The 27,398-nt window shown below is 36.9% G+C and overlaps 1 protein-coding gene across 5 annotated transcripts in view; it reads right to left on the reverse strand.

Moving 5' to 3' along the window:
* Positions 1-27,398, reverse strand: part of LOC136841666 (uncharacterized) — a 270,413-nt gene that overhangs the window by 36,135 nt on the left and 206,880 nt on the right. For all 5 annotated transcript variants that reach the window (XR_010854057.1, XR_010854056.1, XM_067108847.1 and 2 more), the window contains exons 2-3: positions 3,003-3,249; positions 1,360-1,500 (exon numbers count right to left, since the gene is read on the reverse strand). Coding sequence is in view for 3 of the 5 variants with exons in the window: in XM_067108847.1 (XP_066964948.1) it covers positions 1,360-1,500; positions 3,003-3,249 (388 nt within the window). In the remaining 2 variants the exon portion in view is untranslated. The remainder of the gene's footprint in view (positions 1-1,359; positions 1,501-3,002; positions 3,250-27,398) is intronic.

The following is a 27,398-nucleotide window of genomic DNA, read 5'->3' on the forward strand; positions in this document are numbered from 1 at the left end:
ACCTGTGTCAACATGGCTACACTGGTAGAGTGATGATACTGTTTGGTTTTGAAGTCACACATTATTTTATGTGAGTGAATGGCCTGCTTCGTGGTTACCATACAAAAGAAGGTAAAAACAGCTGTAGAAGAGTTGTACTCCACGGAAAAAATTTTATGTAGATTTTCCTTTTATTACGCTCCAAATTATTTACAGCAAGAAACATTTTTTCGGGCGTCGATGAACATAACCTTTGCGATGTCTGTTTACATAGTTTAATTAATAAATCTTTGGTAACAATGAAAGTTTGCAACTATTTAAAAGATTCAAACCGGTCTGCAGGTTAAGTCAAGAGGTCAGAGGAAATCATGGTGATGACGTCAAACAGGAAATGAAATAAAAATGCCAAGTTGAACAGAAAACGAAAATGAGGACGAATCAAATGAAATCCGAATTCAAAAGCTGAGATACAATGATGAATTTAGGGATGCCCGAGACGGGGGCAGTTTATAGAAGTCCTGTCTAACATCAACATACAGTAGCTAAAATTATACTTAAGTGTTTAGCCCTTGTTTAGCAACCACATAGCTAAAATTTTATGCTTAAGTGTTTAGCAAGCATTAAAATTATTTTAAAACCTTAAGACTCCGAACTAGAACTACCTATATCTACTTATTTTCGGGATAATAATGCTGTAATAATAATAATAATAGTAATAATAATAATAATAATAATAATAATAATAATAATAATAATAATAATAATAATAATAATAATATGTAAGGTATCCTCACTGACAAGCACTGAAAGACTTTCGCATAATGATGAAAATCAATTTACAAGAATAACAGAAATTGGCGAAACCGTCAAGACCGAGATGTTACGACAGAAGAGGTGAGAGAAAAAAACTGCGAAGAGAAAAAGGAGAGGGAGGAGGAGGAGGAGGAGGAGGAGGAGGAGGAGGAGGAGGAGGGAGGAGGAGGAGGAGGAGGAGGAGGAGGAGGGAGGAGGAGGAGGTTAATCTTCTAGGAGCAATATGCATGTGGAAACTGTCCAGATGTAAACATGAAATCAAATATTAATACTTTTGATGAGGAACCACGTTCATTTTGGGATGTAGTATAATGGAACAGGAGGGGCACAACAAAGCGGCGGCAATTACAAAAACATCTAAAAATAAATTTTCTTTGTTTTGTGAACATAGAAATCCCGACAAAACCTTACAGAAGCTGACATACACTAAAAGTGACCACAGTCAAGATGATCTTTCAGTCTTCAAAATAGCCTACTACAGGTTCTGATTGTGTATAAGCATGCATACATACATACATACATACATACATACAGACAGACAAAAAGAGAATTTAAAGGTCCACTTACGTGTACTGATCGGACGCCAGTCTTGGCGCATATTTGTTGTATCGGGTGACGACGATCGGCAGTTCCTGGTTGATGGCTCGTCCCCCGATGAGAGCCACCAGAAGGACTCTGTATTCTTCCCCTTCTAGTCGATCGATGTATCTGAATAATAATAATAATAATAATAATAATAATAATAATAATAATAATAATAATAATAATAATAATGGGCAAATTACTCTTGATTATATTTTCAAAACCCGTCTTCACCAGCCTAAATAGACATTCAGAGATTATGATGAAAATGGTTATCAAAGCACTTTTGCGGTAAGTATTTTGATTCCAAAAACACATTTTATTTATAGTAAGAGTTATGTAAATCATATGAACTTAGGGAGAGAGAAAGTCAACAAAAACTTTAAAGTCATGTGAATTTTATCATCGGATTGAATGCAAATTTCTTAAAGTAAAACAGTCATTGGGAAAATGGAGACTTACTTCAAAACATTAAAGTTATTATCCTAAATGAATATTCCAAGATTAGCTAAGGAAAATAATGAGAAGGTAATGACAGGGATAATCCTTATTCCAATGTAACCTTGCTAACAAAGACTTACATTCTGCAAACGGAAAATACAAAAGAGAAAACACATCTGTTACTCAGACATTATAAACAAACACACACACACACACATATAAGGTATAACTATTATTTTTTTAACATTAGATGCAAGTTCGCACGTAGCATTTGAAAAATATATATAAATGCTATTAAAACTTCCCAATTTTATGAAATATAACAGAGATTACAACAAACATTGCTGCATTTATATTTGTTCCATTTTAATTTATGCACAAAACCTTTGGAATGTAGCTGAAAGAATGTAAGCTCTGCTCTCCATCCACGCTGGTGGGAACCATAGTACAAACATTTACCCAGGTCATACATATGCAGTCTAAGCTGTGATGAACTCACGAAATAAAATAAGATTTTAGTATTGGCCGAGACTCAAGTGCCCAGGTGGGTGGCAAACAACGGACAAGTATATCCACCAAAGAAAACAGTAAAGAAATGGGATCGAGTAAATCTCACGCCAGGAAGCATCCCACGCACGTTCATACCAGTAAACACGAGCAAATATAAAAATAAAAAATAAAAATATAAAAAATTTCCCACAGTATGAAGGGAGGAAATTAAAAGAAAACTCATATATAAGAAACAAAGAGGTTTGCATCTGCAGTTAATATTAAATATGATATTCTCTTTCTTTCTCTTTCTCTGCTACTTTCGTAGTTTTGACACCAGTCTCTCTCTTTCAGAAACCACAGCAGCTATAACGACACATAACTGCCGCCCCCACCTCTCTCTCTCTCTCTCTCTCTCTCTCTCTCTCTCTCTCTCTCTCTCTCTCTCTCCGATTATGGCAGTTATGACACCACACGATTTTTAATCTATTTTTCTACGTAATTGTGTAGCTGTGATGCCAAACTGTCTTCCAATCTTTCTCACTGACTATTGCAACTGTGACTCCCAAAAACTATGGTCATTATTCATCCCTGTTTTAGTAACTATGGCAATTGTGAATATAATCAATGATTCTATATTGAATATAATCAATAATTCTAAATTATCTCTCAGTTCCTCTTTCTCGAAGTTTGCTCACCTGTTTGTGGTGATATTCCCACTGTATTCGTCGATGGAGAAGTACTTGTGGTCGGTGGTTCCAGACTGGTAGAGGTAGTACCGAGGTATGTAGTTCTGGAGGTAGGTGGTGTTGAAGGTGCCATTCCGGATGTCGTAGTTGGTGTACCAGTTGTCGGAGAAGATGCGCACGCTCGTCACGTACAGACCCGACGGTGCAGACGCGTACACGCGGGCTGGGCGAATCGGTTTCTCGAGCTGAAGCTCACCTGAAATTGCAAGAAAGGAACATTTATGAAGCGTTTTCACCTATGGTCTTTCTTATGAAGGTCTACCTACTGTAGATTGACCAAACACCGCTCCCGTCTCTGATTTCCAGTCTTATCCCCATATATATCACTGACTCTTAAGACAAAGATATAAAAATTGGGTTGTTTCACTAGAAGGAACAGGAGGGATATTATTACAACAATTACCATCATATCTATGGCTGATCAATGATTTCTGACTCCATGCTTATCACCTACTGTATCATGTTCTCTGCTATACGATCACCAAGCCGAGGCTCTATGGCTATTTCCTCTTATGCTGCCATTAGACAACAGACTGTCGAACAATCCAGGCGTAAAAAAAGACACCGCTAAACTTGCTAATAAGTCAGTCGCCATACTTTATTCCCACATAGATCCAGGTGATTAATCTGTCCACTAACTTGGTTTTAAAAGTACCAAGTCTGTTCTTTTTCATGAGAAACATGTAGATAACATACTTACGACTTCAAACTTCCTTTGTGATGGGTTGTCCAGTTAAGCTAAAACTTTCTCTTTTTAAAAATATATTCAGCTGTTTATTCGTTCGCATAAACGCCCGCGCAGAGTAACAGTGATAAAGACAAACGAAAGAAAGAGATAACATGCCAGCAAAAGATGAAGGACAGATGTTACAAACGTCCTTTCCATATAAACAGTGCAAACACACTAAACCCATCAAAAAGAACTCGTGGCAAGCAGTAGAAATCTTTCCACATTTTTAAGAAGTCAATAATTAGACACATTACACTGCACGGGACGAACATATAATTGCAGGTATCCAAGAAAATTTATCACTTGGCATCACAAAATTAAGAGAGTAAAGTGTCTTCCAAAGGACAGAAAAGAAGGCATACTGAGTCATACAATGTGCTCTTAAAATATTCGTTGTCATCATCATTCAGAACGAGATATTCATCAAGGAAACGTAACCTATAACTACTACTACTTCTTCTTCTTATTATTATTATTATTACTATTACTATTATTATTATTATTATTGCTGAAAATAAGGACACCTTCGAATGAAATGACAGACGCGAACAGAGAAAAGCCTGAGCACAATCGAATCGGAGAGAAGTGCAACGCGGGGTTTCGACATCCGAAGGCCGTTATTAGGACCTTCCAAGCATGAGCCTTCCTCACGCACCAGGTCAAAGTTTACAAGCGGATTCTGAAGAACATGTAACGGAGCTCTTATCGGGAGAGGAGGCGCTTGATCTGAGGTGACGTCTCCTATCTTTCAAACTATTTATCTACTTATACACACTCACTTTTATATATATATATATATATATATATATATATATATATATATATATATATATATATATATATATATATATATATAAATTATATATATATATAAAACCTGGATAGCAAAAAAGACATACAGAGAGTATACAAATAGGGCATAGCACAGCAACGTGAGCATCAGTATCTGAACAATCTGTGTAATGAGTCTCAGCTCAGTGGTCTGGTAAAACTAAGGTATACTTAACTTCTCTTTGATGCGCAACCTGTCACAATAAAAATGACCATTATGTATTCTTTATCAATTAAATTCTGCAAATGGTTATTGCACTAGACGATAATCAATTATTCTTATGTATACATACGCACAAAAACACACATACATATGTATATGTATGTATATACAAACATTATAATTATTTTTTATAAAATTTATGAGTGCAGTAAGCTATGTGTATGGACGAGGATTTAGTGATTTAGAACTAAAGTAATGATAATATAATGTGCCACACTTTCCTCTAGGATTGAAAGCAAACGTACCACTAAACGAATGAGTACAATAACAAAAGAAAAAACGCGCACAGAAATTATGACGATTGAGAAGAACAGGATAATATCATGATTTCTTGCAGTTTACAATTAGCGTTCATCGGATGTCGTCTTTTCACGCATTTCTCTTATTTGAGGATTCCAGTCACGTTGTCGTCCATTATTTTCTTTTTTTTTAAAAGAAAAACTTGAAAACTTCGGTATTTAAAAGGTATTTCTTGCCTTAATAAGCGTTTCAGGAACTGGGATATTACTTCCTGGATATATGACTAGCACAATATAATATAATATATATATATAATATATATATATATATATATATATATATATATATATATATATATATATATATATATATATATATATATATATATATATATATATATAATATAATATAATACAAATATTCCCTTATATTCATATACACACAGGCCCACACTTCACGTGTATAATTACATTTGCGTATCTGCATTTACACATACAAATTCTGCATATACAAGTGCTTACGAACACGGATAAACACGTCATGTATTTTTTTTGTCATATCATGGTTTGGTAATTAAATCAGAATAAACGCGAAACAGACACAGACAAACAACAATTAAACAGAGGGGTAGGGAACACCCGCCACGGGACCACATCCCACATTTGTTTCTGATTTGAAGAATGGCAGTTCCCTTCTTGCCCCAAAAGGTGACTTTCTCCTCTACAGAATCCGGCAGTCCCTCCCCTCCAACTCCACCCATGGCCCCAACTTAACTATACAACTTCACTAATCTTATACAGTTCCAATTTCCCCCACATTCAAGTAGAATCACTCAGGCCAGCTGTGCGAAAGTTCATAATGCGGTTCAGTGGTCTGGTTACAGTCCTTTACAATACTAGCAGTTAATAAGAGAACGAAGATGAAAAAAAAAATGTTACATAAAAGATAGGGCAGTTTACACTCTCACGAACACTTAATACCCGTTTTGACAGGCGTGGGAAACTCCGAGGAAACTCACTGGCACCAACTCACAGACCTCACGAAGCATCTGACTCGATCCTCTGATTGAATAAAAATCCGCCAAGGCGCCCCATTTGTTGTCACAATGTTCCAAGATGAGCATCTTCCACGTCTTTTGCTTCTTAAAGAGAGAAAGAAAGAAAGAAAGAAAGAAACTTCGCAGCGTCTGTTTATGAAACTGACGTCATGGTCTCGGGTGATAACTCCGAGGAACACTCGAGTGTCACAGCCGCCGGGGTGATGAGGGACGAAGCCCATTGAAAGACTCGGTTAAAGGGGGAAAGAGAAAACACACAAACACATGCACAGAAAATCTACTGCTTTCAATGTATCATTCAAGGACAACTGCTGACTTTAGAAACCTGTGAAAACACCAAGCGTATTCCTTTTTTTAAACACACACACACACACCAACATATATATACATAATTTAATATACACACATAAACACAAATATATACATATGTATATATAAATATATATAGTACATATAAATGTACACGCATATGAATTTGAAAGACGTGACTATACTACAAAAAATTTTTACCATTAATCACTATATAGCGAGAAGTTACTAATTATTCATCACTTAAGGATTCTGATTTATAAAAACAAGGCTTGACTGCAAGATCAGATACTATAGAACTTTTAGTGTGCACCATTACAGTACCTACTGTAATGTGGTCAATATCGATACCTGTAAAGATGACGGTAATGCAATTCTAGTTTTTCATATTCATACCCAAATGACTGGCTGATTCGTAGAAGGAATATGACACGACACTAAGGAAGTAATGGATAATTTATCTATGAATCGTTGATATGAATTTTTTTTTCAGCCACTAAGAGCAGACAGACAATAGCATTTTATTTTGCGCGTAGTTATAAAAACGACCCGAAAAGTCGTCGTTGCTGGCGCAGGCTCAGTCCAATCACTTTTACTTTCCTAAGGTAGTGATGTACGCGAGTAATGTTTCTCGTATGATTATGCACATCGGCAGGAAGACATTGTCTCTCTTTACATGATATACTTAGGTTTAGCCGGCTGAATGACGAGGAATGCGAACCCAAGGAAACTCGACCCATGGGTTCCTCTGCGAGCATTATTTCACAGCAACGAAACAAATCTGCTGAAGAATTAGAGAGGGAACCAGAGCATAAGAGGCTGTTCTTTTCACAAGTTGTTTTCATGAGGATACGAAAAGAAGATGAAAGACTGGTTGGAAAATCTGACATCCATGGAGCTCAAAACAAAAATAGTCATCAGATAGTCGCCGTTATGAAGTTACACCATGAAGAGCAACCTTACTTTCGAGGGATAAGTGGCGTGGAGACTAAAATATACGTTGAATATGGATGGACTGATCAGATAAACGCTGGCAAAGAAAAAATACATGGGTAACTTGAAACTGATGACGCTAATATGTAAGAATTAAACGCCTATGATGTTTGGTGTCAGAACACTTGGCTTAAGAGTCGCTTAAATAATAAATCAATTGGAAAAAATCAGTGAATCTAACACGTCTGGATTTTTTTTAAAGTATATTTATTTGGCTTCATACGATAAAGGCACTTCTACACGCGCCTCTTTTGATTACTGATTAAAGGCAATACAATTGGAAGTAAAATAAATGGTCTACTAATTTAAAGAGTAACTTTGCGCTAGGAGACCTTGAGAAACGTCTTTTCAAGTATTCTCCAATTTCCCTAAGTTATACACACAGCCAAGTGTTGGAATATTGAAAGAAACAGCGAAACAGGAAATGAACCTAACTTCCAAGAACTGAATACCCGCTAACTGTATAACCCGGTCACACTGCCATCTCACTGAACAGGTACTCTAAATAAAAAGAAATAATCCGTAGAGAAAAACCTGTGCATTCCGCATCTAAATGACACAAGATTTATCAAGTCGGCTTGTTACAGATCCAGTACTTAACGCATTTTTTTTTCTGAAGAGGACAATGTGACGGGTAACTTAACGCTACTAAATTTACCAAGCTCGACAGTAAAAAAAAAAAAAAAAAAAATGGACTGGGATTAACTCGACGGGAAGGTACGGATACGCCTCTTAAAGATGTCCATGCATGTAAAATTCAGGGAATGTGTAATCACAAAGAGGATTCTGCATCTTAACAGAAGGGGCATGAACTCATCACCAAAGCGTCTAGTCTGAGATTACACATTTCCAGAACAGATGCTGGAAGAGGTGATCACAAACCATTCCGTTCGCCAGGTGAGATTCAGTTTTGAAGTATGGTGTTGTCAAAGTTCTGTAAAGTGTAATTAGATCTAGCTAAGTTCATCAGTCAAGGTGCCATTATAAGGCATATGATGTCAAGATTAACCAAGAAAATATCACGTAAATCGTTGGTTTTCTGAAACTAGAAGAAATTACAACTCTACAAAAAACCTTTCGGCTATTATTCAAATAATAATCAGTGCTGTGTCTGTGCAAGTGCGTAAATGAATAAATTCACTATAATATATATTATATATACATATTATATATATACATATATATATATATTATATATATATTATATTATATATATATTATATATATATATCATAAATATGCATGTGAGTGCTGACACACATACAGAGGCTCAAAAAACTTTGAAAATAACTGACAAACATTCTTTCAGAACAAAACTGAATGAAATTTTAATACATCATAAACTAAAAAGCGAAACATGCATTGCAATAATACTGCACAGTTTCCGATACCACACATTCCCAAGCCCATTTATCGCATAGCTATCAAGATGAAGAGAATATTGACCTAATTTCATCAGATTCCATTTCCACTGAAAAAATTTTACTTGGCATATTAAGTAAACGACTAAACAAGCAAACGCTTGTAAACTTTGCATGGCAATATATTCCATTGCAAAGAGACGCATCAGTAAGCAAGAAGCAGACTTACATTTGGAATCCATGTTTTGCACTTCATTTGAAAGACAACCGGGCATTTTCTCACAAACTTCCTCTGGACAAGCGTTCATCAAACGGCGTCAGCATCTTGGCGAAAATGAAAGGCAAACTACTTATGATTCAGAATGGATCTTGTCTCCAAGAAGTCATATCAATTCATTTCATCCGGGTTTGATGATCAAGTTTTCATCCTAGTTACAAATTTAACTGTCTTCGTGAAACACGATCTAGTATATGGTGCCATGGCTGCAGGGTTTCCCATTTTGACTATAAGCCGCATTCTACGACGAGATCTGATCCATGTTCTAACAATTATGATTCGGGGTGAGAGAAATGATATTAAACAAAGAAAAGCATAAGATAAAATACGATAGTTACTTATATCACGTAAAAGGTACTTAATAGTGTAACAATACACTAAACAATGAAAACGGAAAAATAAGGGGGAAAATTCTTATCACTATAATAAATTTTCTATATAAAAACGCTATCAATGGTAAGAGAGCATCAAAATAAATCTATGCAAGAGAGAGAAAGTTTCTTTCACATCTACAGCAGTGTTTACCCTATTCTTTTTAAATATGACACATCCAAAAATAAAGAAACGAAATGATAGAAAAGTATTTCCATATGGCTGGTACATATGGTGTCCTTATTAAATCTACTTAAGGGTTTAATTGGGCTCCGTTCTGGGTGTGGTAACAATGCTCCTGGCTGTTGCAACATGGCAATCGAGACGGGGGAAAATTGCACCTCTGGAGACGGTATTGACAGAAGGGGTTCTGTCTAATAAGATAGGTTTGCGTCTCTGCGCTTACCGTCCGGGTCCTTGATTGCAGCAGTGAAAGGTTTAATGATGGGGATTGAATTTTCTGAGCTTGTATTGATGAAGGAAATTTATTTTAGATGTCTTTATGGAAGGTCGTGTTTTCCTCTCATTATCGATGAAAGTGTGTTATTACTGCAACACATAAAAACTAGTGGCATTAACACCTCGCTCAAAACTGAAGCATGATGGAATTCCATGCACACACACACACACACACACACACACACACACACACACACAGAGTTTCCTGAATAGTAACGTGTTTCATCCGTAGAGTTTAACAGCATACATCCTCGCAGGAAAACTGACACAAGATAAATAGTAAATAATGAAATAGAAGAATGAAAAGTTAAGTATACCTTAGTTTAACCAGACCACTGAGCTGATTAACAGCTCTCCTAGGGCTGACCCGAAGGAGAAGAACGAAAAGTTGTGCAAAATATTCATCAAGATTTTTAATTTCGCCTTTTTCTGCTTGATATTAATGAAGACATGTTACGTATTAATAGTCAACAATTATTCGTTGTCACTCAGTAGTAGTTAAAATGCAGAAATATTAGGGATTAATGAATAACTCAAAAGCAATATCCGACCATAAATAAAGATGCTGATGACAACGAACATTCATAATCATATGATTAAGAAGACTTTGGTTAAAACATCTAGTCATGCAAACCTTGACTCTTCCACTACCTCAGAATCAAGAGAGAGAGAGAGAGAGAGAGAGAAATACGGCGTTTAGCATGATCAAGTGAAGAGGTGACGGACGACTAAGCTTCCGAATCCGTCCCAGGAAGGATTTCAAGCTCTCCGACGTCAGCGACAGACTGAACAAAGGGACAGAAACATTCGCAAATTATGGTACAGCATGTCACCTAAAGTCACAAACGTTAATCATGGCTTGGCTTAATTGTGGTTCTAAGCTTTACTTTGATCCAGCGGTTACTGTAATTGATTATTACTAACATAATCAACAATAACAAATGATTATCAATCCACAGCTAAGGAACTTGGAGGCAACCTCAGGAGCCCGGTGTGAGACCCGAGACGATTATGAAAGCCAGAGAGCGAGGACTGATTATTATTAATTCTATGACACAGTAACAACACCTGGCGATGGATCCTCCAGCGCAAATTTTAGTCATCAATCACCCATCGATGAAGCGAATCATATCAAAGATGACTACTGAATTATCGCAGTATAGGACAATGACAGTCAGTATAACCCCCTTCTGAAGGATCTATACACAGTATAGGCAATCTATACATTTATTATAACTAGGGACAAACTCAAACACACATAATATACAGTACATGTGTGTGTGTATGTATATATATACATATATATATATATATATATATATATATATATATATATATATATATATATATATATATATATATATATATTGTAAACACACCACTTGTGCAACCACTTAACTTACCGAATAAGGTTGAGAGCAAGAAAGAAAATAGTAATTTAGGAAAGAAGCAAAGGGAGACGAGTAGGAATGACCTAGAAATCAGTGTGTAAATGAACATTATATATTATAATATATATAAATTTCATTCGATGTACTTTATCCTTATACGTATATACATATACTGTATATATATATACATATACGAGTATATATAAATTTCATTCGATGTACTTGGTGCTTGTATAATATTTTTCCAGCTTGAGAAATATGCTATAACGATAAAAAGATCGTAATTACTAAAATAAACTGCGAATACACTCAAGTTTTTCATTAAGAAAAACTTTATTAAATTAATTAATAAAATAACTAAATAAGTGATAGGCATCCATACAGTTGATAATTGTAGTCCTATTATCGCCAGTTTATATTCATATTCTTGTGAGTTAAATTTTTTTGAGTATTTATCATACTGGTGACAGACTGAGATGCAGCTACACTTCTACAAGTTTTACTGATGACTTAATCTCATGCAATAATAGTGATGTGTTATTTGATGTCAATTTCATATATCCGGAGTACTTGAGATCATTAATAATAATAATGACCCTTATAAAACAGGCTTCCGATACAGGAACAGATTCTAATTTTGAAGTATTAGGACTCCCAGCTTTTTATTCAAATATGCAAATATTATGACTTTTCGAGTGAGCTGCTCAGTTCTGAAGACTTGAAAATGCTTGTGTGGAAGGTAGAGACTGAAGTAAATGTCAGCTTTACTGACAAGCTTCTTAAGAAACTTGTGAAGAAATATAGAAAGCCAACATCTTTTTAGAAATATAATTTGACTGACAGCTAAAGCTGTTAATAAAGTCTAATTCCGAGTTTAGTTTTACTAGCTTATTTAATGAAAAATGTCTGAAGCTGATATGTCCCTATGCTATCATGCTCCTTACTTTTTTAATATGAGGGGCATATTAATTTACCTGGAATTTGCCATCACTACTCCTGCTTTTACTCTCCTTTTACCCCAGAAGGAGGGACCTATTTGCGCACCTCACTGTAGCATTAATAAAAAAATAAAAAAAGGTGCTGGCAATGTCTCTTCGGCCCCAAGCTACACCCACGTTTTAGCCTTTTACTTTACCTCCATTCCCACTTCCTCTCTTCACAAACTTACCTATTACTTCGTAGAGCAACTATGAGATTTTCTCCCAGTTCCACCATTAGATCCCTGTGCTTCATCTCCTTTGTTTTCTGAACCTCTTGATCTTGCTGTCCAACCACTCCAGCTCTCTCTTTTCACTGCCCTGTGTGCTGAAAGGCCGCAAGTGCCCTTTCAGTGCTGGGCTTGACAGCCTTCATTTCACAAATCAATCAATTATTCTTATCCCTATTTCTTCGACCATTGTTAAACGCTGTCAAAGTTACTGTGAATGGATGTGACTAAAAGTCTTGAAAAGGCTTTTTAGCCTAAAACCTTCCCTTTAAGTCTCTTGGTCTGCGTGCATGCTAAATCATTCAGATGGCTTTATTCCCGTCCCGTTATCGTATATCTCGTCCACTGAGTTACTAAAAGTAATACTGTATTTTTAAACTTTCTCTCTCTCTCTCTCTCTCTCTATATATATATATATAAAATATATACCTGCTAGTTCAGTGGTTCTCAACTGGGGGGCGCGCCCCCCATAGGGGGGCGTCAGCAATTTCCAGGGGAGGCGCGAGCCCTAGGAAAAAATTAAAAACTCTCTAATTATATTCCTTATTCTCTTGACAGAAGTGAGGAACTAATATTCAGAATATGAAAAAATGCAAAAGTATCGCCTTATAACGTTAGTTTCCTATAGTCTGCTACTCTGATTAGACTCGTTGGGCTTACCATGTTTTGTAATTACTTACTTCCCTCCCTATCCCTCGAAACCCCTCTTTCTCCTTTTTTTCATTTTCCTTTAAATCTGGGAGAGAATTTTACTCACAGATGCAAGGGGGGGATGCCGTGGAGGGAATGACCAACTCTTAAGGGGGCGTGGCAATAAAAAGGTTAAGAACCACTGTGCTAGTTCAATGATTAATGTAATGAACTTAGGTGATGTCATGCCCATACAGTACACGCACTCAGGCAGAAGTAAACATTCTCTTCTTTGTTTGAACTTTTCGAGCTTTTTGGCCTCTCGTAATGGATTCACTATCAAAGACAAAACATAAACTAGGTCTGTGCCAGTGACTATTCATACGTTATGTGAAGTACCTGGTTGAGGCACTGAGAACCAGGGTTAAAAGCTTTTTGATAAACGTGATGCTCTGATTTTACTGGAGTTGGGTTTATTTTCACATACTCGGATGATACTAAGAACCTTGCAATATGGTTACGATCAAAAGTACTTAAGTTTAACCACCCTCAATAAATGAATTTTTCATGATGACGATGAATAACACCGCCCACTTTTTGGTCATTTGTTATATTGAAACAACGATAACCAATGATGTCCCCTGAAAGGAAATTACACGCCTACTTGGGGACAGGAACAAAATCTATAAAACACCGAGGACGACAGGCAAGTCACTCAGGGTACTCCCATGCAGAGAAAGAGTTAACTGACTGCAGCTAGCCAGTCAATCCCCTGAGTCATGGAGGATTTCGACGGCAACCGGGAAGTGTGGAGTCCATGCAGAGCCAACGTTCCTAAACATGTGGCTGTTGCGAAGGATTGCTCGAGTTGTATTTTCCCCAAATCTACTATAAAGAATCTCCACAAGTAAAGTGCAGTGCGACAATCTTTCAGTCAACCTTTCCTTTAATAAGGATGAACAGCCGGTCGCGGCTAAACACACACACAAACATATATGTATATTTATGTTTATATATGGATGTATAGGCTATATTGCACACAATACGAAAAACCATGCAGTGCATGAAGGTAATGAGACAAAAAACAGGCACCCAGACATTATACGTTATATAAAGTTGACGCCAAAGCTATAAACAAAATCATTCTGCAAATGCTAATCCTTCCTCGGAGCGTCTCTCAAAGAGCAGAATACCAATGAGCCCCTCCGACGCCCGAACTCCCTTATCTGATGAGAAATTCCTCTCTTCGCATTTCTATATAAGACCTAATCGCCAAGTTACATAACGCAGCCGGCGCAAGAGAAGCCCGGCGAGACATTCCCACTGTAGTCACCTTAGTAATAAGATACTTATTGAATATATAACAAGTTTCGTCGGGTCTTAACCCGAAGGAGCAACTACATCCGGCTGCAGACAGAGTTCCAAAGGCTTGAATAATCAGCAAAGGCATCAGAAGATGACAGTACTAAAACATATATATCCACATATATGTACATACGGGACCTCATGATCTAGTGGATATGGCGATTGCCAACGTGAGGGCATGTTTCTTTGAATACCAGTCTGCCTCTGTTGAACTAGGCAATAAATTAGGTATCTAGTAGTTAGTCAACTGTGGCGAGTAAGTAAATGCACGGGGTTAGCAACGCATTCTAAAATACTTGCTGAAAACCGAAAGGGAAACGCGTCTAAGAACTGTACCCTTAAAGGGAAAAGGGCGAATATATGTAAATTTATATACACACACATATACTGTATATGTGTGTGTATATATTCATCTAATATTGAACCGTTTCCGTGATTAGGTTGGATCACACGGAAGACAGCCCAGGTGACTGTCATTTACAAACTTCAGCTACTGAATCGTGGATGAGCCCCTCTCGGGACAATTTCACAACTTAAACTGCTTTATACATCTACATACGAGGCTCACCAGCAGTGCGTCAAACAATACGAAGCAATATGCCATTATCACCTCCGTCTTGAGACCACTCTCGTGCTCCCTGGATATTTAGACCATTCATTTTAAAATGTTTTTTCACTCCACCAATCCTGCCTTCATTTCTTCCCCCTTCCTAATAACCCCAGTTTATATACTAATCGATCATCATCCATTCTTTCTGCATGACCAAACCAACCTTCATATATGCCAACCTTTTCATTACTTCACTTTTGCTTTCATTTACATTCAACATCTACATTTCATTTTACAGCCATAAAAGAGAGTTGAGTCAACACTCACTTCATACATTACCAACTTGGCTTCCATTAACATTTCAAGCCAATTCCTATCTTTTGCGCCAGTCTTACTTACTTCTTTGCCTTTGTAACTCACCTCTTCTTTCATCAGGCCATTGTCCATTACAGTTACTCCCAAAGACTGATACCTATCAAGAGCTGCCAGTCTTCGACCATAGCATTCAATGCTCCATCACCCTGGCTTCCATTCATCCACATAACCTTACTGTTGCTCACATTTACTCTCAACCATTGCCTTTGCATACACTTTTAAAACTTTTTCAGATTCTGCAGTTCCTCGTCATTTGGTTACAACATCCATTCCAAACTATATCCGTGCCTCATTTTCTTATCCGAAAACTTTGTTCCTACATCTACTCTCATTTTCTATACGGCATCACTCCATCCAGAAAGGTCTTGACTACCTACAGACACATGTCACACCCTTGCGTAAGCTTTACTTTTGCACCAAACCCATCACCCTCTCCCGTCGACATAGTCTAACACAGGCTTCCCTTTGATCCAGGTGCTTTTTATTGTTTTCAACAACTTATCTTTGCTGTCATACATCCTTAACACCCTCCACATTGTCTCTGCTGATTGTAAAATAATATTTTTCTGGGTCCATGTCTGCCATATACGGCTTTTCATTTTATTTTCAAACATTTCATATAACCGTTTCTTAACAGACACCTAATCCACATACACTCTTCTTTATATGTATATATACACACACACATATATATATATACACACACACACACACACATATATATATATATATATATATATATATATATATATATATATATATATATATATATATATATATATATCAAATATAAGAAGCCCATAAAAACGCCAAAATGTGGAATAATGGCTATATTTCAGAGACCAAACTGTCTCTCTCCTCAGGAATATAGCCTTTATTTTCCACATTTTGGCGTTTTTATGGGCTCCTTATATTTGATTGGATTCTCTTTTAACAGAAAATATTTCACAGTCATATATATATATTCATTTATATATATATAAAATACATTACGAGTATATATGATGTATAAAAGTTGGACTATAACTGAACGGACAGGGACCACCTTATATGAGAAAAGCAGTTGGTTACTACAGTATCCTTCATTACAGGTTGACAAAGAAAAAGGACAGCTCTTTGGTCGATAACTATGGCCGTTAACAAAGAACTTTTTCTTTTCTTCGCTTTACAATAGTTACCAATGTGTACAGTCAAGAAATGTTGATTACAACTCTCACTAACCTGACATTTGGTACCTGCCAGCAGTATATCACATTCATTTAAGGGTGAAATTTGGCTGTTACTTCGACTCGACTTGATACTAACAGATACACAGTATCTTGTTACTAACCTCACAGATATTCGAGAAGCTGCAGAGGTACTGCCTTGCTGTTTCCTATAATGTTCAAATAGGATATCGGTTGTTTTCCTTAAGTTTGAATATGGTTGAAACACTTCCTTTGTCTTACTTTTCAAGAAGCATCCCACACTCACTTGATCCTTGACGTTCATGAGCTACCATGCTACATACTGTATGTGGCAGTCGCTCTTGCTTCCCAAAACTTATATTAAAGACTTTGTCTCAATGCTTGTACAATTACATTTAATATATAACAGCTTTAAGAAAGGCACCAAGCGAGAGGGAGAAAGGAAGAAAAAAAATTTAAATGCCTGGCTGACTCACTAACTTATGATGAAAAAAAAAAAGGGGGGGGTGTTACATTACAGTCACGGTCATTTACAGTAAGCAACAACAGTGCCAGAGTGCGAAAAGCAGCAGCAAATGCATCAGTAGCAGTAGCAGCAGCAGTAGTAGTAGAAACACCAACAACGACATTGATACCATCAATAGCAACAGAAAACCGGAGGTGGTATGTAGTTTTACATCAAAGACATTCGCATGGAGCGTCTGATTCACAAATATTTGATAATACAATATTAAGGAATAAAAGGTAATGAAAACTTCTAAAACCAAGCTATGAGCAGGGGCAGCACTGGTACTAGTAACAGCGACAAAAACATCAACAATGATATCATCACCAACAAAGACAACGACGGCATGACCACTCGTGTTGCTTTATGAATCGAGGCCCGGCCCCATCCATCACGGAGCAATGTTAGGGATGCCCGCCCTCAATACACATGTCACATGAACTGAAGAACGTCGTAAAATGCCTTTCCTCGCTGCTCTCACAGGATCCATGAACGACAAGGAGTCTTGCATAAATCAAGGTATCATAATGAAAATCAACGTGAAGAAGCCAACAGCGGAGACATGAAATCTGCAGAGGCTTGTGAGGCAGCACATAATTCAGGGCAGCTAAACGTTTACTTCTATAGTGAAAGGTGATAAAATAGTGAAAGATTTATCATTCATATTTATAATATGCGTCCGTTCACGTAGACGAAGAAAAAAGGGCAATTAGTTTGATGAGCTAACTTTCGCAGAATAGATCAACACTTTAAAAATAGAAAATAAATTTAAATGCAGTAATATAAAAAAGAAAACAACTAATTAAATAAATAAATAAGCAGCAGTTAATAAATTCCAGGACGTGAGTCACCAACGTTCATGTTATATGGCGTCTTAGAACATCAAAAGACAAGTGGTGTGCATACACTCTTCAGAAAATAAAATTTTAGATTTTATTAATAATACTTATGAACATACTCGTATATCATTATGGAAGTAGCTGTAGCGAAGTTAGCAACGGATATATGAGCGTATTGTTTTAACGTGGACCTTGACGTTATTAGGTCTGAAATTAATTCATATTCCTCTTTTTCTACGCAAAGAATGATTTTATAAAATTGAGCAGTAATTTGTAAGTCTTGACCTCTATTAAACATGTAATATACATAGATGGATTAAAATTTACCTAACCAGAAAGCCTTTGAAAATGATGAAGATTTCACTTTTATTATGCATACAGCGGGACCTTAAAAACTCTCCTTCGTAAGAGATGAAGAAAATAAAAACAGCCTTAACTCCTCTGCCAACAGGTTCTCTCCTCATTCAGAAGGCTCTCTGTTTTCAGAAGCTCCATTCATGATCATTAAATATGTTTGCGAATTTAGTCAAAAGCACCGTCCAAATCCACATGCGGGGACGTCGGACACTTCCCTGAGTTTGAAGGGCCGTATTCCGCGCAACCTAACCCAAACCAAGGATCAAAAAGGGTATAGAGTGACCCTGCCAATATCGTTCCGGGCAGCCATAGGATCCAATAATGACCCTAATAATGGCGACATGAGATTCGGGAGGGATTCTCGAGCCACAAGCGCGGGAACACCAACACCAACACACACGTTGACTGACTCAACGCAGAGGGGTTGCTTCAGCTGGCCTCAGCTACCCACCGAATTCTCGATCTCCTGATCTGTTATTGTTGTAATCATACGCTAGTGACAGACATCTTGCAGGAGGGCTGATGTTACAACGGCGGGCAAAGAAGAAAAGCCGTTCGAGGGGGTGTTTGGTGTGGGTGTCCCAGATACGCTCGAAGGCAGATGAGATGGAGTTTTTTTAATGCTAGGTTAAGTGGGCGTTGTTACGTGAGTATTGTTTCTCAAGGAATTTGAAAATGGTAACACCTGAATCTACTGTTTATGTGACCATTCGCCCTTTGCCATCAGGAGTGGCTCCAGAGGGGCTTAACCTCACAGTTCTCAATACTTACTGAAAATACACACGACACATATTATATATGTGCATGTATACATATAAACACACACACGCACACACACACACACACATATATATATATATATATATATATATATATATATATATATATATATATATATATATATATATATATATATGTTATATAAATATTTCAATTTAATTTGACTTTGTTTTGACTGGTAATCTGACATACGAGTCCTATACAGATAATAGCAGTTACACAAACAAACATATAATGGTCGATGAAGAAAACTGCAATTTACGAAAGTATTTCCCTGAAACAAAATAAAAAAAAAACACCAAGATATCTTGCACAAATCGAGAGATGACACTTGTGATTATAGATAACTACAAAGTTAGATGAGTCAGACTATTGATAACTCGGTATCGTTTAACATAGCCCAACGCCACAGGCGTGATTTTGTTTGAACCATTTCAGCCATTTTTTTTCTTGTCTATGTACATGATGGGTTCTACACACGAAGCGTAAGGTAAATTTTAAGACCTTCACACGCTGAAGAAGAGTAAAAGCAGCATCAACAAATAATGTGAAAGGCAGCAGTGATCGAACCACTACTAAGAGCACAGTAACAGTTGAAGTAATATATGAAATAATGAGTTTGGAGGGGTAGAAACGACCAAACTTGGTTCAGTTAAATATATTGAGAGAGAGAGAGAGAGAGAGAGAGAGAGAGAGAGAGAGTTTAAATTCCCTGCAATAAAAAAAAACGAGAATTTTCTAGTATTTACATAATTCTAGAGTTTCATTTATGCGTGACAAAAAGCAATTACGGCTGACATTCCATGAAACTAGAGAAAATATACACCAAAATAAAATGTAAAATAGAAATGCTAAAAGTAAAGAAAAAAAAAAAGAGGGTCCATGAGAGAACTTTGCAGGGTAGAAATAACAGGAATCATCAACCAAATTAAACTTTCATGTGTGCAGATTTGTGTGTGTGTGTGTGTGTGTGTGTGTGTGTGTGTGTGTGTGTGTGAGAGAGAGAGAGAGAGAATCAGTTCAATGATTACCGCCATCCACTTTGGCGTCTTTCAGCTGATGAGAGCTTGTTGAAAACGACTCTCGTATAGAAGATGATCTAAAATTATAGAGCATAAAGACTTATTCAGTATCAAGGCACATCCAGGTAGGTCAAGTCAATCATCAAATGCTTTTATTTCCTGTAAACCTTGCAGTTCTCTCTCTCTCTCTCAGACACTGGCTTTTACAAGGCACTCATAAATGGTCAAATAAAATTTTGATATTTCCTTATTCCGTTGCAAGAACTCGTATATATATGTATATATATATATATATATATATATATATATATATATATATATATAGACTTTGTTTTATTTTACCACATCCTTTGTTTCGTCTGTACTTATAGCTTACACGTTTACCTTTTTCTTTGAATTCATTGTTAAAGTATTATTCTGACTCCGTATCAATGTGTTGCCATGCGTTTATGAAACACCCAAACTTGAGATACAGGAAACTGCTTGCGATTTTTCCGTTAGGTTGAATATTCGTTGCTTACACAGACAAAGACAGACAGAAAGACACACGCACAAGCACTATCCAACTCTCCGTTCACTCACCGCCTCTCAGAATAACGATGATGAACGCGCGAATTCTAGTGTCAGATCATTTCCTACAAGGCAAAAGTGCTATTTGGCGAGAGGAAGAAGATCAGTTCCCGAGGTAAAATTCCTGAGAACAACTTCGCTTTTCTAATGATTATTTCAAGGTAACGCCATTCTGTATTGAGCTTTCGGCCAAATGATTTTCCCCATTACTTAATTCAATAGAATCGCTATAACGCAGGTCTATCTTAGCTCATTTCGCAAAAGAAAAAAAAGAAAAAAAATTCTTAGGATCATCTGTTTTAAGGCAAATTTCTGATTGGGGTGAATACACTATTTCTATCTGATTATCATTCAAAACTGTACAAAATACTTTTTTCATATATGGGTGTTCTATTGTGGGAGCTTGCCAATCAAGTGAACAATCTTCAGATTCTTTTCCTGTTTCTTAAAGAACACTTAATTTTCTGTTTAACATCACCTTCAAGTCGCTTTCACCTTCCGTTTCCCAAATTACATATACTGTTTGATCGCAGAAGACATCTGTCATTCCCCGTCAAACAACTCTTCTCGGTGGACGAGTCAAAGTTCCACTAAAATTGCGAATTCTGTTATCATAAATATTTCATTAAAAATATTTCGTAAAAACAGCTGTTTCGACTTCGGCGAGGTTTCATATTAAAATGAACCTAATTCTCTTTAGATTTTGTCAAATATAGCTATTTTTGTTTCGTTCTCAGCTTAGGGTACATACTCACTGTCGGTATCATTGAAGCTTTTACTTTGCATATTATTGGAAAATGCATTTGAACTGAAACCTCTGGCGGTGCTGAACAGCGATGAGCTTCACTGATATCGACTGCGGATATTTACCGCCAGCTTAAAAAAGTCACTATATATCATCATATACCTCAAAATATTTCAATTATTTGTTTACCAGCTACTTTAACCTGTTTATTGACTTGGATATAACCAAAGAGGCTGAACAAGAAGAATTGTTGATTCTTGGTGGAGAATACATAGTGAACAAAACTTAATTGCTTAATGCCTACTAATATATACAAAATTTAATAAATGACCTAAACTATCTGTTCCTGCATATACAGATCGTATAATCTCTTTTTTTTTCTCTTACTACACACACATTATATATATATATATATATATATATATATATATATATATATATATATATATATATATATATATATATGCAGAGAGAGAGAGAGAGAGAGAGAGAGAGAGAGAGAGAGAGAGCTGTAAGGCGTGTACTATCAATCAACCGAAGGCAAATTCAGGGATGATATTACTGAGCATCAGGTACTTGCATGTAGTCATGAAAGCATCAGAATACAAAGCACACGCGGCCAACATCTCTAGTCCTGAGCCACATTTAAGGAAGAGCATTTAATGACGACATTAAGTGTACTTGGGCATGATATATGCACAGACTTATGGAGTGGAATGAACAATAATTCAGAACTTAACAACACAAAAGAGCGATAAAGAGCGAAGGAAGGCGAACATAAGAAGTAAAAGTAGAGTAAAAAGGCTACGGAAAAGTAAAAGATTCTCTTAAGAGCGACGGAGATAATGCATATTCATACTATTTTTGTGGCTATGAATAAAAAGCAAGTATTATAGAAATGCTGACGAAGCAGAGAACCGAAACAGGTTTCTCTCTTTCTTTCGCTGCTTCAGGATCTCCATCGACAATGCCTATAATATCAAGCAATGCTTGCTTGCAGCCCTGACAGCAATAAGGATGTACAGAATCTACTTCTGTTCCAAGACCATCTGAGATACTCCTCTTTCTTTATGGTAAAAAGAAATGGCTTTGTCGGTGACTGGCTCTGGAAAATATGAGTGGAATGTTACTTTCTTTCTTTTTCTTTCATCCCAAGACAAGATCTTATGCAAATTCGGTATAAAAGGAACTCAGGATTATTCGGTGGCATTGTTTTGTTTTCTATTTTGGGTCGATGGAATGGAGTCTCAATATGTTTTCTTATTAATCCCTACCCCTTACCCCACTCCTATTAACCCCCCAACAACGTCCTCACATCCCTCTCCATGACCTCCATACAAGGTCAGCAACAAATTGTGAGCATTTCTCGGTCATCTTTTATCATCGAGCGGCAATTGCGAAGAAGAAAGATTTCTAAAAATTATTATTGTTATTACATGGGACGATCAACAGTCATGTCTCCTCATGCAGTGACCTACGACGAGGAAATAAAAAAAAAAAAGCAGCGAAATTATCTGAGGTGTTTTCAAACTGCCACTAGACTGGGCAAGAAGTCTTTATGTCGCTAAGAACTAAGTTATGTCTCCCTTTTTCTTTCTCACTATTTCGCGATGTTAAAGAGCAGCAACAAATAAAATAAAATATTCAGAGAGAAAATGAAAAGGGAGGTGTTTTTATTACAGTATTAGCTATAACGCTAAGTCTATCATGACAAGTATTGCCTTATCAAACTCACTCACTCTCTCTCTCTCTCTCTCTCTCTCTCCTTCTCACCTAAAACCATTGACTCGTAACAAAACGGTTCCCCAGATTGCTATCGGAGAACCAATCTAAACAAGCGCCGCCGATTGAAGGGATCAGATCCTGTAAAGAAGAGATTAGATCCCCTAAAATCTTGTCCACTTGGCATCGCTCGAGTCCCGCTGAGGTCTTCGCCTCCTGCATAGGCAACGAGATTCAGCCAACCGTGCAATAAGCCAACAAGTATTTTCCTTTATGAGAAACCTGTGGGGACTGGGGACGAAAGGCCCAACTCACATTTTTCTTCTTAACAAGGCAAAGATGCTATAAAAGTATAAATCTAAATATATATATATATATATATATATATATATATATATATACATACATACCGTATACAGTATATATGAGACCATAGTCAACAGGTAATAATACTGTGGTTCAATATAAATACCCATGGCTTCGATTCCCAGGATAGGTGAAGAGATTAAGAACGTTCCGTTAACTCCCAGTTTGCTTATGTTGTTTAAGCAGCGATTTGGGTACCTGGCACTTAGTCATCTGTTGCGCGTCGCCGCCAGGGTGGAGAATGTCATGGACCAGCAACCACATTTTAAAAAAATATTCTTCCAATACTTTGATTTACGACTAGGCAGCGTACATGTACTGAACAGTAGGCCATCAAAGGGCGCTTGAATAAACACATTTAACAATAAAGCCATTAAGGAGAGAGAGAGAGAGAGAGAGAGAGAGAGAGAGAGAGAGAGAGAGAGAGCTACTTGTGTCCGTAAAGCAAAAGCACTAGGCAACGAGAGGATAAAGCCATAGTCTAAATAGGCCACTTCAATTAATGGCCCCATTCAAGCGATCAGTATCTTCTCTACATATGCATATCCTTTAACAGTAACAACGTTTGAGCATTTGGTCGAACAACACACGCGAAACCCTCCTAGGTTCACTCACCGAAAGGGAGAGAAAGGGAGGGTGGGAGAGAGTAAGGGAAATATGAATAGCTGTGAACTTTTTCAATTTTCTCAAAGCTTTGAGAAACTGGCCATAAAGTTGACGTTGCTGCGCAATTTCGTAAGAGCCATAATATAACAGCGAATAAAAGAGGCTGACTCCTTGACACCTTGCTGCCTATCGCGAACTCCAGCCCCATCAACATGGCGCCAAATCCGAAAGTAAACACTAACCGCCCGGTAAAAAGGCGACCTCGAAATAGTAGACTCACCTGAACACGCGAGTACGAAAAGTAAACTGCATGAATTTTAGATAAAATTTGCATTAAACATATAAGTTTAAGATCATAATAAGTTTATTAGAAAAAGCAAGTTCTTATGTATTCATAAAGTTTGTTTTACACGATGGTTATAAAGGATGTACTGACTTCCAAGGAGACTCGAGATAATGGAGTTGGCTCTTAAGTGTTAAAACCATGGTCTTAGACTACAGTTATAACCGTAACTTTCGAAAATTAGAAAAAACGATTTTCCAACGATCAATGACTCAATGTAACAGAGAATTAGAAATATTGAAAATTAGAAAAAAAAAAAAGCCAGGAAGTGATTCACTAGTTAACGTATGCGTGCCTGCATATATTATTATTATTCTGTAATGCAAAAGCCTCATTATTATTATTATTATTCAAATCAAAACAAGGACGTTCCAAATTACAGGAAATACAGAAAAAATAGATCAGTTATTAGAAAAAGACAAATCCCCAGGAGAATCTTCGCTATTTTGAGGTTCCACAGTCCAACGGCGTGAGGAATTAAAGACCTCTGAAATTGCATAGTTCGACAGCTTGGCGCATTTACTGCATATTGGTGCTGCTGTTCAGCATATCTGTCGGCTCTCGACAGCAAAGAGGATTATGGATCAGTTGTGACAGCGAAAGTTCTCTGTTAAAATACAAGTCATAACTGCTGGTGTTAGAAAACAGTAACCTACCATCACAAACTCGTCTGTTCAAAAGAGATAAATCTCTGGCAGAAGCAGATATCCCCACCGAAGACCAGCATTCTAGTAAATGAAGGAAAGATTACCTAAAACAGGTTGCGCTGATTTTATCATCTTTATAAACATAAGAGGCCTTCGGTATAATACCTAACTTCCGTGTGGCATTTGCTGACACCTTCATTAAAGGTTTCTCAAAAGTAACATGTGAGTCTAAAGTTACATCAAGTACAGTCAAAGCTTCAGACTCATTCAGCAGAGTCCCATCCACTTGAGGGGGAGAAGGGGGCTGAAAATCAGTACGAGATCTACTGATCAGTAGTGTTTTCATTTTACTGGAGCTCAGCCTCATTACCCAGCGACGACACCATTCACTGATCCACTCCATATCACGATTGAGACAGCTTTATTTCTCATAAGTGGAGACTTTACTACACCCCAAAGTGTTGCATCATCGGCATACTGAACAATCTTGTTTTCCAGGCCAAAACCGTTATCACTTGCGTATACACTAAAAATAACAGCGGACCCAGAACACTACCTTGTGGAACGCCAGACACTATAGGTCAATGTGCGCTAGAGATCCCGTCAACAGCAACTCGCTGCTGCCTACTAGTAAGGAAGTTTTGAAGTAACCCTCCAACATGTCCACATGTACTCGTAACTAAATTAATTTTGATAAACAGACTGTTATTACAGTCATATTCTGTATATTTAAGTATCGCCTAAGTAAATAATATATTTGTGTCTGTTCTTTATTGTTTCTTTATGTGCTAACAACAACTGCAAGAGAAAACTGTAAAAAGGTGCACACCATACAGCTGAATACTGCTCTCGCAAAAATTAAATTACACTTTCTGAGGTAAATTATTCAGCATAATCTTCAGTTTCACTTGAAATCCGAATATCATGAATGAAATTGCACCTCCCACTTACTGCCACCACGCAAGAAAATCACCTGGATAATGAAGGTGAATGTTATAAGGAACTGCAAAGAAAATCTTCTGGCCGAAGCCTGGTCGATCGATAAAGGAACAAAGCCTTGTGCATCTCAGCTTTTGAAATTTTACTTTAGTAAAACTAGTTCCGTGCACACACACTACAAACCTTGATTATATATGAAAGAGGAAATTTAAGATTTTCATTTTCATGATGGAGAACCGAGTCTTCGCTGTTCTTCTATACTTCGAAAATCAAACGTGATAAATTAGGTACGACATGGAAAAATAACACTTAATTACTGTCATTAGCAGTGCATTGTTGCAGATCCTGGGAAGACAGGCGCACAGAAAAGTTCTCCGCAGAATTAATTCGGGGCACAAGATAATGATTACCTTAGTATTTACGAGCACAACACCAAAATACCTGGCTACGCTCTACGCAGTCGGAGTCTTCAGGTGATTTCCTTCGTGGCTAATCGTATCCCGTACATCAAGGGCGCCGTGATGGCTGGATTTAAAGCGAGAAATCAGGGTATTGTTCGCCCGGTAATTGCTCTCAATGCATGCCTCCAAGTGATGAATTTTCCCGGGCTGAGTCTACATCATATTCTGCTTCAGTCTTGGATGTAAATCATATGAACGTGAATCAACGCCACGATAAATATGAATGAGCCTCTCGCGATAAAATGCGCCTCGTTTACAATGAAATACAAGCAATCTGCTGGTAACTGTCAGTGAACACTGCGATATTGCAATGTTAAAGTACCTTGTGACCATCGCTGTCAGAACAACGATTTATATTCTGTACATGATGATATTACCGTGGATGTGCTTGTAAACGTATGCGTGCGTGTGTGTGGGCCTTGACCGTGTGTGTAGGTATATATGCGCACAAGCGCGCGTGCACACACATATAAAGTATAATACTTATATATATATATATATATATATATATATATATATATATATATATATATATATATAAATATATATATATATATATAAAATATATATACAGTATATATGTACAGTATACTGTATATACCGTATGCACTAGCTATACGAAAACTGATCACACCTCAAAAATGCCGAAAGTATAATGTTTCCTGGTCTCTCTTTCACTACTACTACTAATATAACAACAATAATAATAATAATAATAATAATAATAATAATAATAATAATAATAATAATAATAATATATGTATACACACACACCCACAATACATACATACATACAAAAGTAAAGTTAGCTAAGCTTTATCAATACATTCTTTATCAAAATTTCCACGAGCCATGAGAAACAAATCCATTATTGGAAACATACAGC

The sequence above is a fragment of the Macrobrachium rosenbergii genome, chromosome 9, assembly GCF_040412425.1.
Source record: "Macrobrachium rosenbergii isolate ZJJX-2024 chromosome 9, ASM4041242v1, whole genome shotgun sequence".
NCBI classification, from domain to species: domain Eukaryota; kingdom Metazoa; phylum Arthropoda; class Malacostraca; order Decapoda; family Palaemonidae; genus Macrobrachium; species Macrobrachium rosenbergii.